A 19,300-nucleotide genomic window follows, 5' to 3' on the forward strand; every position below is an offset into this window, starting at 1 on the left:
CAAGGTAAATGTAGAAATAAATCCCAGAAAAGTTGGAAAATACCGTATTAGCCCGAATATAAGACCAACCTGATTATAAGACGACCCCCTCTTTTTCAAGACTCAAGTTTTAAAAAAGACTTTTTGAACACCAAATTTAATTTTTATACAGAATTAATTAATATAGAATATAAACAAATGATTATAACGATATATTCGAGAGAAAAAGCATGTTATTTTGCCTAATTCAAATCATGCAAAAACTGTCTATCACATCTTAATATCTGAACATTTAAATACGTAAACTAAAGTACAATCACTTTTGTAAATGAATGGCTTCTGGGTTTTCTATGTTCTATTATCGCTTCTCTTATTTTCTTCTCTTTTCTTTCTTACCGCTATTTTTTATTTTTCTTCTCCGTGTTACCGCTATTTTTATTTTTATTCTTCGTGACAGGGGTTCGCTTTGGCCTGGGGAGTTAAGATCAGCATTTCAAAGATATCTGGTGCCATCTAGCGTTGTGAATGGGTATAATGTCTAGACCCCAAATGTAAGATGACCCCCACTTTTTCCAGTCTTATTTCATTGCAAAAAACATCGTCTTATATTCGAGCCGATACGGTACATTAATTATAGGGCCTGGCATCTGGGAAATCCAAGCATATTTCAGGGTGGGGGGAGGGGGGGTCTGTGCCCCCGCAGCCCCCCTCTAGCTTCGCTAGTGCAAAACGTATACGTCCTACTGCAATTTACTTATTAACAATGTTACAAAAAGGATGATGGCAAAGAACTTGTTTAACAATGTTTGTTTTTAATGTTTTCCAGTTCAGATACACAACATACAGTGTGTAATAGCCTCTATTTGAAATAGAAATATTAACTTTAATTATTTCAACCCCTGTGTGGTCATGATGCTCTCTCACAGTATCTGGAGCTTCAAGCAATGTTACTGAATCAGACTAAATAAACAAGACAAACAGGTGCAAGCTTTCTTCTTCTTTTTTTTTTTTTTTTACCAGTCTAGCAACAAATGTTGTACTACTAGAAATAAATTGCCACATTTTTAACGCTCCCCACCTTCACACTACCAAATGCCAACATCGAAACTGTTCAGTGTAAATATGTAAACTTGGTGAGTGTGCTTCCATTTCCCGTTGACCTTGTATACATCCTTCCCTTATGTCATTTTAAAAGAGCGGTCAATACAAACAAACTCCTGACAAACTTATGAGGATCTTTTGAACCAACCTATAAACATTGTGCAGACAAAATTGCAAAAGATAAGCAAACCAATCACTATGGAAAGATCCTGAAAGGGCATCACACATTTTACAACCTCCTAATGACAGGTTATACCGTATGACAATTCAAGACAATGTGAAACACTAACAATTAAACCCAACAGCATCACAGATAATATGCCATGGTTTGTTTGGAGCACATTTCAAATATCCGCCTTATCTCTTCTTTTCTGACTCATTTCCTTCATCTGTTCTTTGGCTTCTCAACCAATGAAAGGAGTTCTTTGATTCAAAAGCCGTCTTCACAACTGATGGGATAATTCGATGTAATTCCTTGAACCGTCATACGCAGTTTGATTACCACAGTACGAAAGCTTACCTGAGCTCCTTCTCATGTTGATACTGACCTGAACTTTTGTCAATTTTCTTTTCTTTCCTTTTTTTGCTTTAAAGGCAGGCTACTGGTGTGCCCATAACCTTAGGGAATTTGCTCAGGAGCTCTAGAAGAAAAGACAAATTAAACATACACAAGAGCTAAAATGAAGTAAATCATCTAAACTTTGCACCTGTTGTCACAAACAGAAAGTTCGGCCAGTCAATCAAAACCAAACAACAAATAATATTTACAAATCCCAGTTTGTCCTCTTACATTTTAAAAAATGTACAGTTTTGTCCGTATGTTGGTTTTTGTATCTTTCTTTTTTTTTTTTTTTTTTTTTTTGTCCTCTCAAGTCCTGTAAGGAATGGCAGTCCTGGGCTCCCGTGTGTTATCTTCAGCACACAGGGTGCAGAACATTTACAGTGAGAGAATCCCATTCCCGTTGATTTTGTACTATGAGTAATGCCTAACATTAAAGTTTTTTTTAAACCAGCTTTTTAAAAACACACCCTCTGTGCATTGATTGCGGTGACAAGCTAATTCACCATCACATCACTGAATCATGATTCAGTCCAGTTTCAATGTCAATGGGTTTTCTTCAGAACTGTCCATATTCAGGTCTGCAAGTGATGTGAAATGCACTTTGCAAGGTTCTCACCATCATAAATAGATCTCATTCTCCCGCTTGGTTGAGGAAAGCAACAAAGGAGGTGAGAAGATAGGTGTTAGGCAGTTTTCAAACACGCAAAGCATGTGGCTAATGTTGGTCACATCCACAAATCTAATGTAGACTTACAGCCATGTCAAGCTTCTTTTTTTATTTCCTGGAACATAAATTGTTTTCTTCACATGTCATTCAGAGATGGTGAATGCGCAAACATTACTGTTGGCAAAAGATAAGAGAAAGAGCAAAATAAACAAAAGGAGGCTTGAGGGATAAGTCGTTGTGGGAATGGGGCACAGCCTCTGTTTTAGGATTTGAAAAAAAAAATAGAGGAAATATTTACTCTGTTATAGTTTTAACAATATTCATCTCTTAACATTTTAATATTTTTCAAAGTACCACAAAGTGCAGCTGATTTTTAAAGAAGAAAATTGCTTTAAAAAAATATCTATGAAGTCATGTAGCCAAACTCATGAAAAAAAAAGTGTTCGGGTCCACAATCTTAAGGAGAAAGAACATCATGCAATGTAGTTAAGAAATCTTCTTTTCTTAAATTAGGATATACTGAATTTTAAAATATTTAGTTTTCATCTTTTAAAAGAAGAGACCAGCCACAGTGGATCAGTGGTGTGTGTGTTTGTCAAAAACAAAAATGAAAAGGTTGGCACTTTTATGATGGTAATTCCTTCAGTTAAGATACAGTCAGCGTGGACCTCTCCAGGCAGTCCACTGGATGCCAGCGAGAGAGGAACTTTATCACAGTACTTGGCACCAAGAATGCTGGTAAAAATGAGATATCAGAATATCTTTCTCCCCCATTCATATCCTTACAATTTATCAATAATACATCATTTACATTTGTGTTTTTTTTGTATAAAAGACTCCAAAAGGGAAATCGAGTCTTGATGGGATTGCATGAAAAAGGAAAGAGCCATTATGTTAATGGATTAATGAAATGAAAGAGGGGGCGGATGCGATGAGGCAGCAAAGAAATGGAAAGAGTGAAATGGGTTGGAGGCATACGTGTGTGCGTGGGAGTGTGTGCGTGTGTGCGTGTGTGTGTCGTGTGTGTGTCGTGTGTGTGTGTGTGTGCGTGTTAGAGACACACATAATTAAAGAGAAACAAATAAACAAGTGGACATGAGCAGAGCCATTGTGAACGAGATGTAATGACCATAATGGGCAGCCTGAATTCCAGGTTACAACCCACAGACTGAATATGTTTACTTCCTTGTACTACCCAAAAGTTAAAGCCCCAATCTGGAAATATCAAAATGACATATCCAAGACTGAGACAGAAAATTCCATTTTAAACCCCAATGCCATTTTTTTCAAAAAATCTTGTCTCAGCCCCGTCAAAGATTTCCCATAAAACACAGTAGCAGCTGTTGGAGCATCTTGTTAAACCCACACCACCAAGTCTCACTTCCAGATTGGGCCTTAAAGCTGCAATTTGTAAATTTCAAGAAACCACTGGCTCGTGACAGACAGAGTGTTTGGGCATATACTGTCTCTGGCAAAGCTCATGCGTTTTACACTTCATCAGTGAAGAAATTCTTTTGACCTATGATAAACCCATGAAGACTTCAGCAACTAAAAATGTGCAAAGAAATTGCATGTCATTGCAGAGAAATACTGTCACCCAGCAAATGAAGACAATACATTTAAGTAGTTAACCCATCCTGTCTAATATTGGGTAAAATAATCTTTCATTGACCCTCATGTTGTGTTTTTGGTTAAATTGTGCATTGGCAAATGGCTACGCTATTACCATGATTATTTTTTTCAGCATAGTAGAACGAAAAACAAGAAGTTACAATATGCAACGTAAATGCAGAGCTGAATTCACTAAGAATGCAATGAATCGAGGACTATGATACTGGTAAAAGACATCACTCCCAATCATAGCGATCCCCAAATACCGTTCACTATGCCCCTCAGGCGCTGTGAGCAGCATAGTGATGACATCAGAGTGATCTGATTAAATATTTAGTAAGTGCTTGAACCTTGCACCGATTCCATCCACCTCACATTTCTGCATATTTCATTTTTGAGCTGAAAGAAAATAAAGCTAACGTTCTATTGTGTCGTATGAATGTGATGGCAAATGGCTGTGCTATTAGCTATGTTTGAAATTAGCAGGAGAATACAAAGACTGCGCTCATAAATTCCATGTGAATGCTGAGTTGACGTGCCAATGAGAGAAATGAATCGAGGCCTGTATCTAGTTGAGATATCGCCGCACATAATGATAATGTTCATGAAAAAATGTCCCCGATAGGCAGCGAGTGGTGCGGGGTTGACATCAGAGCAATCTGATTAGTAGCCTACTAAGCGCTTAAAAGCAATGCCACGGCATCATGTCTTTTGGTGTCCTTAGTTTACCTTTAATTTTCGAAAAAAAAAGAAAACGGGACTCAGAACACTAAATTTAGGCTAAAGAAATAATCAGCTGAACACTTTTGAGTCCTCAAGTGCTTATGGCCGGGGCTACCACGAGTGAGTAAAGCAAGCGGAAGAATAAGATTTTAATGCACAATGTTATTTGCCATTGCTTGTCTCTCGGCAATCACAGTCGACCCAACCTTGAGCGGTGACTACGACTACTTTATCGAGGTATTTCTCACTGCTTAAAATCTTACAAACTGCAGCTTTATTCAAGGGCTTCATGAAAAACACCTAGTAAAGAAGTGTAGAGCATGATGAGGGTGGCGGGCGATGTATGGGGTGCGCCTACAAAGGGGCCGCAGAGCTTGTGCCGGGTCCTATACGCGAGTGGTGGAGTGTTGGTGTGGCAAGGCATTGTTGCTATGGCTGGGGACGGGTGTAGTGGACGGGGCTGGCACGGGAGGGTAGGTGTTGAAAGGGTGAAGGGGCTGCATACTGCTGATGGTGCTGGGGATCATGGTGATGGTGTTGGCCGTCATGAGCGGCACATCCTCCGGTGCCCGCCGCAGCGCCAGCGTGTAGTCAGGCGGGCAGACCGGGGGCCGCAAGGGTTCCAGGTCACCATGGATGCCACGGGAAGGGAGGGGCGTGCCGTGCTCCAGCTCCACTCTTTGCTGCTTCATCTGCAGTGACATCAACTCTTCTTCCTGGCTCAGGGCCAGGTCGTTGTGCGGCGGGGACCCCACGACTCCGAGGCCGACGCCCATGCCCATGGTGGCGCCGCGCTGGGGGGACAGGCGGCGGTGACGCCTCTGCATGAGTTCGTGCCGCTTGTCTCGTTTGTAGTACAGTGCAGCAAAGGCCAACACGTTGAGGAAAAGGAGAGAAGCGCCTACAGCCACCGTCACACTTAGCTCCGTGGAGTAATCCCTCGTCTCCGGAGGGAAGGGAGTGTTTCGGGGCCTCTCGGAGCCGTCCGGCTCAGGTGGATAGGTGGAGATTACCGGGTGCCTTGTGGAGTGGGTTCCCGTGTTGTGGTTGACCTTACCGTGGTTGTTCCCCCTGGGTGGCAGTCGGGTGGTGATGGAGCTGATTATTTGCTTGTGGAGGCTGTGGAGGTGCGGCACCAACTCCAGCCAGAAGGCTACCTTGTTGGCCCGGTAGTTGTCTCTGACGCGCGGCTTGAGGCCGATATGTAAATACTGCTTGTCTTTGGAGCTGAACTTGGTCCAGATGACTTCTTCAAAACGGTTCGGCTTGGTGTGGATGAACGTGGTGTCCTGGGGAACTGGTAGGTTCGGATCACTAGAAAGCAGAATTAAAGAGATTGAGTGTGTCTTTGTAACTGCGGTATTCACACGCGCTACTTAAAAAAAATCATATACGCTTTGCAGTGATGTTACAACACTAATCATATTAAATCCAACCAGTGATGAGTCTTAACAAGCATGAGTCATCGTTAGAAACTCCATTTTTTTATTGCAATATGAACATGCAGGAGGCCTCAATAATACGTTTCTGACCTAATTTTTTAACAGTTTAATTTGCCTCTAATCTATAATATGTATTCGTTCCCATTGTGAACCAGATAAGTGACATAAAAAGACACACGTTAAGTTTAGCATGCGTATTACTGCAAATGTATTTTCTCACTGGCCGCCATAGTAAATATACACATAGACCATACAAATATACACATAGACCATCTAATGGCATTGCCACCACGCTCACATGACATGTAATTAGGTCTGGCGACAGATTTATCACGCTGCATAACTGTGGTGGTTCTATGCCAGCTGTGAACCTACACTTGATCTACCCAGATGAAATGCACAATGCGCAATCACTGCAACAAACTAAATAATACATTTATGCTACTATAGCCTACCGTAAAACTGTTTTGGTGTTCTCCTAGTATCCACAGGCAGACATTTTAAATGTAGCTCTTTGCACGATATCATTGCACCTCCTTTTTTTTTTTTTTTTTTACCAAGATGGATAGTGCATATTATAGTCTATCATTTAAATGTGGAATAAAGGACACATGTTAAACAACTTGCTTCTCACTAGTTGATTTATTGTGCATGTGATTAAACAAGGCGGGATCCTCACAAAAATCATAAAACCCCAAAACTAGCTCTGTGTCCAGTCTACTGTTGAAAATGTTGCAATTATATTTGTCATCAAATTTTATTGCTGCGGATGAGTCATCAGGACTGTGCGTGATGTTGAACACGGTTAAAAAACGTTGAAACTGAACACTTTTCCAATTAAAACGTTAATTCTAAAGCTCTGAATAGAAATGTGTCCCTCAAACACCCACTGCGTGTTGATACTAACTAGAATAAACTGTATTGTGGTACTTCAAAGACTGAATATCCCCACAGGTTAACAAATCTGCAATGCGACTTTTAAAATGCAGCACTCATTCATCATTATAGTTGAGAACACGTTTAAAGAGAATTTAATTGTCTTTCCATCTGAATATTAACTGTAGTTCACATAAACACAGAAAAAAAGTGATTTAAATAAAATGTTTTTTTAACCATTACTTGATAGAAGATGCATGCCTTTGAGTTTTGAGGTGCTTTATTAATTTTGCATTTCACTTACCCCGTTTTGGCAAAGTTGGTCCAGTACGTCATGACCACAGCACTGAGCATCACATCATTCTTTGAGAAGTTACATGGGAATAAATCAGTGGCTCCAACCATGGGAATGCCAAACACATAGGGGATCTCATCTCCGTGGGCTGCGTCGGCCCATTCAGGCCTTGCCTCTGTCTGACAGTGGTGGTGGAAAGTGTAGAAGAAGACGGGCGACTGGAACTCAGCGTGCAGCTTGGCGGTGGCTACAGCTGGAGCCACCCACTGGTGGTCTGTGAAGAGAGCCAAGAGGGTCTTCCTCCGCATGTCGCTGTTGTCCCGGTCAGCCCAGTCTGTATACATGAACTTTATGGTTTCCCTCAGAATATCTTTACCTGGGAGGAAACAAAACAGGTTCACTAAAATGAACAAAGTGGGGAATAATGGATCAAGGTGTGTGACAGGATTTGAGCCATTTATGGTAGGTGGAGTTTGCCGAAAGAGCCGGAGCCTCGTTGCAAGTCCATCACAAGTCACGTAAATACCAACAAGCATTGACACTCGGTGAGGAGGAACCGAATGAAGTCAGGTAATACCGCACTATCAGTGAGTTAATAAAACAAGTTCATAAACAAATAGTCAATAATTCATCTGAGAAATATAATGTGCAAACATTTGTGTCTCAAAAGACCCACACAACCTGAAAGCACCTCTTTTGTTGGGTTTGTTCGAACAGCTCAGCAGAACAAATATTTAACATTTTAATAAATGCCAGGTCTCATGAGCGAAACAGTGGCTGCTGGTGCTGGACTAGAGTTTGTTTAGGTTAGTGAGGGAATTGTGACATTTACTTGTTAAAATTACTTTATGTAGATTAAAAACTAGGGGGATGGATTTTTTTCTCATTTTTTATGCGTTTCTAAAACCATCAATATAAATTACAGCATGGCTTGTTACTTAGTGAAGATTGGCAGCTCACCATCAGGATATCCATAAAGATTGTCCACAAAGTTGGAGATGGTATAGTCAAACGAGGGTGCTGATATCCCATCTTCTCCTTCACTGTCATCCACAAACTTCAGGCCTTCTCCTTGATTGACACCCAGCAATATGTCATAGTTCAGGAACTCACCCTGGTGTGAATATTCACAACACATATGAGCAGGAGAACACCATACTGTACACAAATATACACATACTGTCTGGTTATGTTTTATCAAGCACAGCGCAAACCAAGGTGCAACCAGAAAGCTCATCACACCGACCTGCTGCATCAGAATCTCCGGGTCATCAGGCACCACGTCACCATCCACAACAGGTCCGAAGGCAATGTGGTATCGCGCGGGCTGTATGTCTTGGTCCACCAGCTCCCGGAAGCTCTTCCTCCTCAGGCAGTCCACCAACTCAGCCATATCCCCCAGGGTACAACCAACTTTCTTAGCCAGAATCTTAGTGTACATGACCGGGCGGTAGTTGACTGACCAGCTGGAAATGGCGGAACCACTCTGAGCAATGGCCCTCTGAAACAGACCTACACACAATATGGGAGAAGATGAAGAATATTGAAAAGAAACATAATTGGAAATTTTTTTTCTCTCTCTGTGTCCTTTTTTTTCAGCGGCACACTTTTGCTAGCAGTGGAAGATGCATTCCTTGCCTTACAGTGAGCCTAAATAATGCATCGTTTGGAGGAAGAGCATTTATAGAGCATTGTGTTGGACGCAAGATGAAGAAGCAACTCTCCTACTTTCATTGCGACAAACAAAAGGACATTTATGCACATTAGGGTTGGAAAGCAAAGTAGTTGTGTGATACACAAGAAGAGACAGCAGTCAGGTAAATGATGACCAGCCTGCTTTATGGAGTTACATAAAGCCAGAATGAAGGCTGCACAAGAGATGAGGAAGAGAAAGACAAACACTACTGCAGTTATGTAAAGTGGCTTGCTGTCCCTCTTTTTTATCTGCAGATTCTGTCATTAATAATTAACCCCCACACACATACACGCAGCAAAGTCTGCATGTGCCCCACCCCCGCTTCCTTTCCCTGTGAAATCAATTAAGCCGCCTCTCAGCTCGGTTCATCTCTCTTCTGCGCACACAGTGCCTTTTAAAAGCTGCTCCAACTTTGTCTGCATTCACTCAGAATTATTGCCCCGTTTCAAAGTGTGTGCAAGAGGCTTTTGTTAGGACCGTAAACGTGATATACACTTAGCGGTTTTACATTTACACTTGCATTAGGTACACCTGCACACTTGAATGAGATCCAATACAAAAGAATTGAAACAACCGCAATATGAATGCACCTATGGGGTGCAATTACCCTTGCGGCCACAAGTTTGCGCATCCAGACCATGTGACATAGGAAAGCGTTTAACTTAATTTTACTTTTAGTTGTATTAAGTAAACCTTACATTACTGTTTCCATTCACAATCTCAGATTAAGAATCACACGAATGGATTTGCGGCTCAAACGTCTTGTGTGATTTCGATTGCGCCCATTCAGAAACAAATAATTAAGGATTAGTGGGTGAACTCAATTAATCAGATTTTGACGTCAAACCAATACAAGGCAGTGAAAATGTGCAAAGCAGGGCATTTTACAAAGAAACAATACCACACAAAAATGTGGTCCTTTTTCAATGTCAAGTCTAGTGAGGTTTGTAGCATACTATATCTTATGTAATGTCATGTCCAGACAGGGCTTATTACTTTCAGACAAGCACAGCCAGTATAGCTCTTTGATTTTACAGCTACATGGACAAGCAATGTTTGGAATGATTACTGGTCTTGTGCCCTAAAGTGACTATGGTCTTCATGCTTATAGTAGCCATCTATCAAGTCAAGCACTGCCCGAACTGATATTCACTTTAGATTTCATAAGCCAGATAATTTAACCATGTACTAACATTGCATGTCAAACAAATTTGGTAGTGCAGATTGGCAATTTTTGTCCCTCGAGATACAAGTGGGGCTAATTTTTCAAGTCCAAAGTCACTGCATCTTCCACACCGCTAAAACAAAATAAAAGCCAAGAGGTACTATATTTGAGCATACCACCTGTTAACAAGCCACTACGTCATTGTTCTCGTAGAGGTGAGCTTTACTGTCTCACTTTCTTGACTCAGAACTTTGTTTGAAATGAACTTATTTGAGCTTTGTCAGGTTTTGTAAACAAATGCCTGTTCAGTCAGTTCCCACAGTGTGTTTGTCTTTTAAGCATCAGCTTCAATGTGGTTTGTGTCCCAAGGCAGATGATTACCTTCAGAGTGGTGAGAGAGGATAAGAAGGTTCACACAGGTAGCACCGGCCCCCGAGCCAAAGATGGTGATTCTCTCCGGGTCTCCTCCAAAGTGGCCGATATTTTCATTGAGCCAACGCAGCGCCTGGATCTGATCCAGCAAACCGTAGTTCCCCTTGGCAGACTGGTCCCCTGTGCTCAAAAAGCCTGCAAAGTAAATTAAAACAAACACAGGAAAATAAGTGAGGGAGAATGACAAAGTTAAAAAGATTGTGTACAAACAGTGGGGCAGGAATTTAGAGGCACAGTATGAAATAATTATGGGCCTTGACTGTGTTGTAAACGGAGGCTACAACTCAAGTTTAGGTCTGGGGGAAAATCATTCCAACCTGATTAATTTCCTCATACCAATGTTGCACAAGAGAGCAACAATGCTGGACAGATATTCAGTATGGTTTATGTACATATTTTGGCTGCAAATACATGTATTTATGTAACAAGAAGACACACCTCAGGCTTTGTAAAGGACAAAAAATATTTAGCCAATTAGCTTTGTCTTTTTTGAAACAAACGTGTTTTCTGTTGCCATTCTACTACTGTTAGCCTTGAACGCTTAATGTGTCACATACTATAAACCGCAAACATTGGGGAAAACGTGCTCTAAGGCAGTGGTCCCCAACCAAAACACTTAATACCTAGTTTCTAATTCCAACATGCATTTTTTATGAAGCAACAACAATGGCGACCCAAAAATAATTATCGCGTATACTGGATTTAAGTAACATTCGTGTGTAATTGTCTCCCATTACCCAGAGATGGGAATGACTTCTGCTAATTACAACAACTACATTCAGTGTAATGGTGAGTTATGTTTTTATTTGTTTGTTTTTACTCGCATCTATGGTGACTAGATACTATTACCTGGTATCTGTACTTGTCCATCCCTATCTTAAATTATTATTGAATTATCTTCATTTTTTTTTTTTTTTTTTTTTTTTGAGGAATCTCTTAGCACTGGAGTTGTAACAGGCTGTGGCAATAATCCCGCCTCATGGGTTTCTCAGTGACCGCACAGAGGGCTTGGTGTCAGTGTCCTGTGGCTGTGGTTTGTCATTTTATTCTGGTTCACCTTGATTGTTTTGAACCTGTGTATGTGGGGTGAGCAAGTGTGTACCTGAAAGTTGACAATGATATGCAAGCGATGATGGTGCTGAGTAGCGACGACTATCTACCAAATTGACCTCTCGATAACAATCAGACAAACGCTCACGTCTGAGTTTGCACTCTTCAGCGTACTTACATTGCAGTCAACAGCACTTTAAACGTGGAGTGATTTTGTTGCCCTAACTTAGTCATTGTGATTCATAATACTGTGTTACACTGTACATCATCAGATGAAGCATGTCCCAACAGTCATTTAGCGATGGGTGGGATCCACTCTGATGACATTAAGACTGACAATGTTCACATTGTCTTCCACACCTATAAAATCTTCAATAATATTTTTTGTGTGTATAAAAGGCTGTGGCTAATTCAGGTCCAAGCAGGTTTTATTTTATTTTATTTATTTATTTATTTAGACAGGACAGTACCAGTTTGATGAACACTAAATATATAGACATATATACAAACATCCCAGTGTAAAACCAGTCGGAATTAGGGGGAGCTAAATTTCATCCGTTGCCCTTGTGACATAGACCATAGACAGGACAGACAGACAAATAGACTTTAGACATTTAACTACCAGGTCATATTTGCATGACTCCACCACGAGTAAACTACATTCGCTCAGCGCAATCTTAATTTTGTTAGACATTGTCAGAGTAATAAAATACTCATTTTTGTAGCTGCAGTTTGCAGTAAGTTTTGAACTGCATTGCATCACACTGAGCTCAGCTGCATGAAAATCTAGTACGATGCAGTGCATTTAGTTAATGTGCCGTATGTGAGTGCCTGTCATCAAACCAATGGACCAATTCGTTGGATGGATAGTTGGATGAATTTCAATCACTAATGAAAACCAGAACCACAATAGCGATTGTTAAGTATCATTTAAAAGGCAGACATGCTGAAACATTCTGTGTTTTGTACAAGTCGCAACAACAATGGAGCTTTGAGTATCTGATTGTTCAGCCGTCCATCTAGTTTGTGGAGTGCTTGTCCTCATTGGGCCTATCTGGCCTTGGGCAAGAGGTGGCGTACACTCTGGACTGGCTGCTAGTCAATGGCATCAAACAATTCTCACTCACATCAATTAACATATTTCTGGAATGTGGGAGAAAACTACAGTACATGTAGAAAATCCATACAAACTTTGAGGCAGATATGCTAACCACTGTGCTGTATGTATCTTACAAAAACAAAGAGTGGTCATCACAATAAGACAGGCGGCAGATATTATTTAGATTACAAATGTACGCAAAAGAATAAAGGCGTTATCCTCAGATCAACTCTGCAAATGACTAACTTTCTCCCAAATGTGACTGTGACCTGAAAAGGTATCGTTGCTGACCTTTGCCTCTTGTCAAAACCAGAGTCATATGGAAGTGTCTGCTCTGTGGCTGGGTGCTGAGCTTCCTGCCATTGTTGCCTGGCAACTGTCCAGAGCTTCAGGCTAAATAATATGGGCACATACTCGCTAAAGCGCTTGCCCAAACACAGACACGCACGCACATTTTCAAGCACGCGCATGCACGCCCGCACACACAAAACGGAACCACAACACAAAACAGTTTGTGAACTTCATGGCTACTCTGTAGTTGTCTTTTCAAGGGTAACGAAGGATGTTACATATGCTGCCTACCATTGATGCACAAAAAAACTCGTCTTTCTCATTCACTAAGTTTGTGCTCTATCTATCTATCTATCTATCTATCTATCTATCTATCTATCTATCTATCTATCTATCTATCTATCTATCTATCTATCTATCTATCTATCTATCTATCTATCTATCTATCTATCTATCTATCTGCTGAGTTGGGCTTCTTCCTGGATTAAGTGCTGAGAGCAGCATTTAACGTATGCGAACTTTTGCATATTCAACTCTTGCCGCTTGCAAAGTGTGGGTTGTTAACCTTTAAATAAATGCTGAAGACCGTCAAACTCAATGAATGAACGCATGGTGCGGAGTAATTGAATATAATATAATATTATTAAATAATAGGAATAAATACAACCAAGTAATAGTAGCCACACAACTATTCCAGGGTGTCTTACATCAAAGTCAGTAAGACAAAATATAAAAAAACTAAAATAAATAAAAAGTCATTGTCTAGTCCAGCTCCCCTTACATTTAACTTACTTCTGAATCCTAAACGAAATGAAGCCCTAATGAATATCTTTCCAAACACATACAGTATGTACATTTTTACTGAGTAAAAATAACTGTGCTGTAAAAAAAATGGGAATCAAATGAACAAAGCTAGTGCTGGCCTAAGGGTCTGATTACGCGACACTATTTTTTGAAAAGAGATAAAAAGTAGTACCGTAATTTCCGGACTATAAGTCGCGGTTTTTTTCATAGTTTGGGTGGGGGGGCGACTTATACTCAGGAGCGACTTATATATGGTTTTTTTTCACAAATTTTTACTTGATCATTAAGACATCACTTACAAGTATAGTTGACCACTTCCCATGTTATTTTTAGTATAGTTGATCACTTCACATGCTTTTATTTCTTTATCTTGAACATATTCAAAACATAAAAAATAGAGAAAACATCAAATAAAGCAATTAACACTTTAAAGCACCATATCCAAGTCCACTGTCTGCTGTATGTACACTTGCTCCATTTTTGCTCCTCTTATATTTATTATTATTATTTATTATTATTTGTTTATTTATCATTTATTCAATACTCTTATTTATTCATTGTTAGTGCCTTCTTGGGGTTTTTTTGTGTTGCTTGTATGCATATGTGTACTATCTCACCGAGGGATAGTGGAAATGTAATTTCAATCTCTTTGTGTGTCTTAGTATATAAAAAAATATATCGACGATAAAGCAGACTTTGACTTTGATAAAACAACCAAAAAAAATTATATTTTCAGACGAAACTGGATGAAGGCGCTCTAAATTTTACCGTTGGCCGTGACTCATCAACTGGGTGGGCTTAAGAAAAATGACACCAAAAAGAAACTCATATTTTGCAGGTTACAAACTTCAAGTTGTAAAATATGCAGCTGAAAACAGTAATCGAGCAGCAGAAAGAAAGTTTGGAGAACCATGATGTACCAATGGATTACTATTTCAAGTGACGTCAGTAGCGCGGCGCGCCGGTTGTTTACATACAAACGTGCCCACACAAGGACTACCATCATTAGCGGTGATCATTTCTAAGTGACACGGAGGACAAAGAGTTTGAAGGAATTAAGGATTTGGAGTGACATAGAAGGTTTGAAAAACTATTATGGCTTTTACGCACGCCCGGTCTCTACTGAGTCGGGGGCCGACGCTCGGCCGAGTGGCTGTCCGCTGAACGGTGCGCGGGGCTCGGACATGGCCATTACGCACGCCCGGTCCTATGCCATGGAGCTCTCGTGTCTGGAAGTCCACGCCGCCACACGCTTGGAAGTTTGTTTTGTTTAATAAAGAGCCGTATACCAAACCCACGTCTATCCTTGTACTTTGTTAACGCTACAATATAGTTATATACTAGATCTGTGGAATAAAGACGAGGCTGACGTCAGGGCGCACGCGCGGCGATGTTGACAAAGGACGAGGAATTTGACCGATGGATTTAATGGATTTAAAGTGCACGGATGGTTTGATAATATTATTGGCTTATATTATATTATAGTTATTTGAAATATAGTTTATCTATCGTTATATGAGCCTGTGGAATATTTTGAAGTGCAAGCGCCCTCAGTCGCGCGCACCCATTGTTGACAAAGAACGATCGATGGATTTAATGAATTGGAGTGACACCGATGGTTTTATAAACATGTTATTCATGTAATAGTTGTCCTTAATCACTCTATATGTTACGTCAGGCCCGTTCTCAGCTCTTTGTTTGAGTTTGTCACGTTAGCATACCTATCGTTTAGCCTGTTGTTGCTATTTAATGAATTGGAGTGACACTGATGGTTTTATAAACATGTTATTCATGTAATAGTTGTCCTTAATCACTCTATATGTTACGTCAGGCCCGTTCTCAGCTCTTTGTTTGTGTTTGTCACGTTAGCATACCTATCGTTTAGCCTGTTGTTGCTATCGTTTAGCCTGTTGTTGCTCGTTCATGACTGTTTTTGGTGTGGGATTTTGTCGAATAAATTGCCCCCAAAATGCGACTTATACTCCGGAGCGACTTATATATGTTTTTTTTCACTTTTTGGGGCATTTTATGGCTGGTGCGACTTATACTCCGGAGCGACTTATAGTCCGGAAAATACGGTATCAATCATTGGCAGCATTTTGTAAACTAGCAAAAGTTCTCCAAAAGCATTTTTTTTTTTTTTTTTGAGAAACAAGAACATTAACTGGGTAGTTTGCATCCGTGTTAGGATTTCCTTTAGGCATGCACAAATACAGTACTTACCAAAACAACAGTGGCAGACCAATATTAATATAATACATATTTGTTCTTATAACTGAGTCTTTTCCAACAAACAGCCTTATTTTGGATGAAGGAAAGGTCAAGCAATTTTTTATGGCAAAGCTGACTAGTAACCAAGCACATTACAACATTTCCAGCTGTTTTTGCACAGTTGTTGGTGAAAAGTTAAATTCCAGTTCAGAAGGGCTGCTAAACAGCCGCTCCACTACATGTGGTAGAGTGATGGCTAACTTTGAGGCAATTGGGTGACTGCCAAGTGCACGATGGACCCCCGGGGTAGGTGACCCCTGAGCGAGGGGACTCCAGAGACACAGAGGGAGGTAGTGACAATCTTCATGCTCTCTGATTTCACTATCAGCAAGTCAGGTTCTTTGTCATTTTGGCTGTTTTCCTGCACAACACGATTAATTATTAAGGATAATTTTGATTTGAATTCCCATTTTCCAGCAGTAATGAGATTCGCTAGTGAAATTGAGCTGTCAGTTAGGAAAGCACTATAAGAGTTTAAAAATGTTTTAAGGCACCGTTCTATTCATAAAACAAAATAATTTACATATATTTTTAAATCATGTAAAGTAATTTAATGAAATTCAACTATACTGTCATTTGGCAGTTTGAATTCACAATGTACTCACTATTCACATTTGGTGTTCCATGTATTCCCTCTATCGCATGTGCCTATGAATGACTCATAACAATATTTTACATTCATCACCACACATTAGTGGTTCAATTATTCTTATGTGACACTGCATTAGGAGTTCACGCTCACAGATCTCAGCAGAGGTTATTGGTAAGTCCTGTTTTTCCAGCAGATGGATATTCTTGTATAGGAAAATGTTATAAGACAGAATAGTTGATGTCCTTTATCAGAATCGTGCAAAATCGTGCCTTTAGCGTTTACCTGACCTTAGTTTCAAAGCTGTGGAATTCATTGAAGAACACGCCAGGTACACGTGCAACCAACTAGCTCAATTTTGGCAGCATCCCAAAGTAGAAACATATATCTCTTCTTCCTGAGGTGAAAAATACACTCACACCCAGAGCCCAGGACGGTGGTCTTTTTCTCCAGAGTTCATTAATTAGTTAATTAGTTCATTAATGTGAACAGATGGCTGTGCAGCACAAATCAGAAGGCTCTCTGAGCCTGGAGCAGGAGGAAGGTAGGAGCAGGTGAGGAAGGTTCGCAACCATCACCTGACCTATGCTCCTTGCTGTATTTTTTATTCCAGTTGGATTCCACATTAATATTATGGATATTATATAAATATTTCACTTCAAAATGCAGGGTTCTGCTTTTATAGAAAAAAGAAAAAAAGCCATGTGGATATGTGTCAGGGTACGCAACCTCAAATGTGGAGGTGCAATTGGACCTACTGGTACAGCCTTCTTTTGAATGAATACTTTGCAATGCTGCAGATTGAAAAGGCACTTCTGAAGATTTATTTTTAGCCCTTTCCCATCTCCTCTTCTCTTTCTCTCACTGTCTCTCTATGATTCTCTCTTGCTCATCTGCCTCCATTCCCTGCTCTGTCTTCCTTCCTTATTCCTGATCCCCTATCAGCCTCTTAAAGGTACAGGCGTCGCATGAAATGAAGATGGCGTGAATAAGTTTGCCGCCATGTAAGTACTGGACAATCCGAAAGATTAAAGCATAAAACTATTGAAATATAGCAGGCTAGTGCGCGCGCATGCACGCACGCACGAACACACACACACACGCACACGCACACGCACACACACACACACACACACACACACACACACACACACACACACACACACACACACACACACACACACACACACACACGCACACACACACACGCACACACACACACGCGCGCACGCACACGCACACACGCACGCACGCACGCACGCACACACATACACGTGCACACACAGACACACACACACACACACACACACACACACACACACACACACACACACACACACACACACACACACACACACACACACACAGTCAATTGGAAACATACATTTATTCTGCGCATACACAAACAAAAGCACACTCGGCTTAGTACAGTAACCTATTTAAAGCATATTTGCGTCCAACCACATGACAACAGTGGTAAAAGAATCAAGGGCATCCGCGTCATGACTCCGAATCACTCGAGCAGAATCATACCCACCTATTTAAACACGTGTTCCCTCTGCATCTTAATGGGATAGTTGCAGAGCAGTAAACATATTGTGGAATGCATGAGTGCATATCAAACATCTCCGCCTTGAATACTCAAAGTACACACTACATTCTGCTGTTGATACAGCTTGTCGCAAAACAAACCACAGAAGACAACCATGTCAAAATATGAATTTGGTGAACTTTGCAAACTTGTGGTCACGAATCACATGCTCAACTTGCTAATGTTTGTGACTTAGTCTGACAGCATGTTTAAAGTGTCACACTGATGAAGTGGGCAGGGTACAGCTGTAGGTTGCAGTCACCAAACTCACTTTGTCCTTGTCCCTGGGCGTCTCCCCAATGGACTGGATCATGTTACCCTGTGTTAATATGGAATGCCATTCTTGGATGGCATCCTAAACTCCTCTCATCCCCATGTTTGTCATTGTTCACAAGTGTTGAAACAGGCGTGATGCACCAAACAAGGTCTGATTACTCAACAGGGTAGCCGCACAGAGAATGTGTGCAAAAGATGATGATGATGAATGTAAACACATGAGTTTGCTGTATTGGTGGCATGTGCAGCGAAATTGTGACAAAGGGGACACATTTACCACTTTATCCTACATAATAGCACAGATTGCAACTCTAGTTTTCACTGGCGGAATGCAAACAAGGATGGAGGCCACCAAGGTGAAATGGCTCAAAGAGACAAAAGCATCAAATAGAACGTGTGACACCACACTTACCAAGCACGCCCAGTCGATAGTTCATGGTGACCACGATGACATTTCCATACGCCGCAAGGACACTGCCATCAAACATGTTCCCTGAGCCTTCCATGTAGGAGCCGCCGTGGATGAACAACATCACTGGCTTCTTACGTCGATCCCGAATATCTGCGGATGACACACACAAAATATATCAAACCTGACTTTAGAAAATTAAACAAGCACTTTCAAGGAGCTGCATCCCACACATTCAAATTGAGGTCAGAACATGATAATGTAGTATGAAACATTAAAATGTGAAATTCAAATGAACTCCATTTTTTGTAGTTATTCAAACTTAATACAAAAAAAAGCAAAATATGAAGGTTGCACAAATATCCCATGAC

The 19,300-nt window shown here is 40.6% G+C and overlaps 1 protein-coding gene across 2 annotated transcripts in view; it reads right to left on the reverse strand.

The window, feature by feature from the left end:
- Nucleotides 1–771: 771 nt before the first annotated feature.
- Nucleotides 772–19,300, reverse strand: part of nlgn2b (neuroligin 2b) — a 42,632-nt gene continuing 24,103 nt past the window's right edge. The window contains exons 4-9 of one of the 2 annotated variants that reach the window (XM_049742346.2): nucleotides 18,933–19,082; nucleotides 10,499–10,684; nucleotides 8,503–8,768; nucleotides 8,217–8,370; nucleotides 7,266–7,632; nucleotides 772–5,957 (exon numbers count right to left, since the gene is read on the reverse strand). In XM_049742346.2, coding sequence (XP_049598303.1) covers nucleotides 5,030–5,957; nucleotides 7,266–7,632; nucleotides 8,217–8,370; nucleotides 8,503–8,768; nucleotides 10,499–10,684; nucleotides 18,933–19,082 — 2,051 coding nt within the window. In that variant the 3' untranslated portion in view covers nucleotides 772–5,029. Of the gene's footprint in view, nucleotides 5,958–7,265; nucleotides 7,633–8,216; nucleotides 8,769–10,498; nucleotides 10,685–18,932; nucleotides 19,083–19,300 lie in introns of both variants that reach the window. The other variant, XM_049742345.2, reaches the window with a different exon arrangement.

This window comes from Syngnathus scovelli, chromosome 15 (genome assembly GCF_024217435.2).
Source record: "Syngnathus scovelli strain Florida chromosome 15, RoL_Ssco_1.2, whole genome shotgun sequence".
NCBI lineage: Eukaryota > Metazoa > Chordata > Actinopteri > Syngnathiformes > Syngnathidae > Syngnathus > Syngnathus scovelli.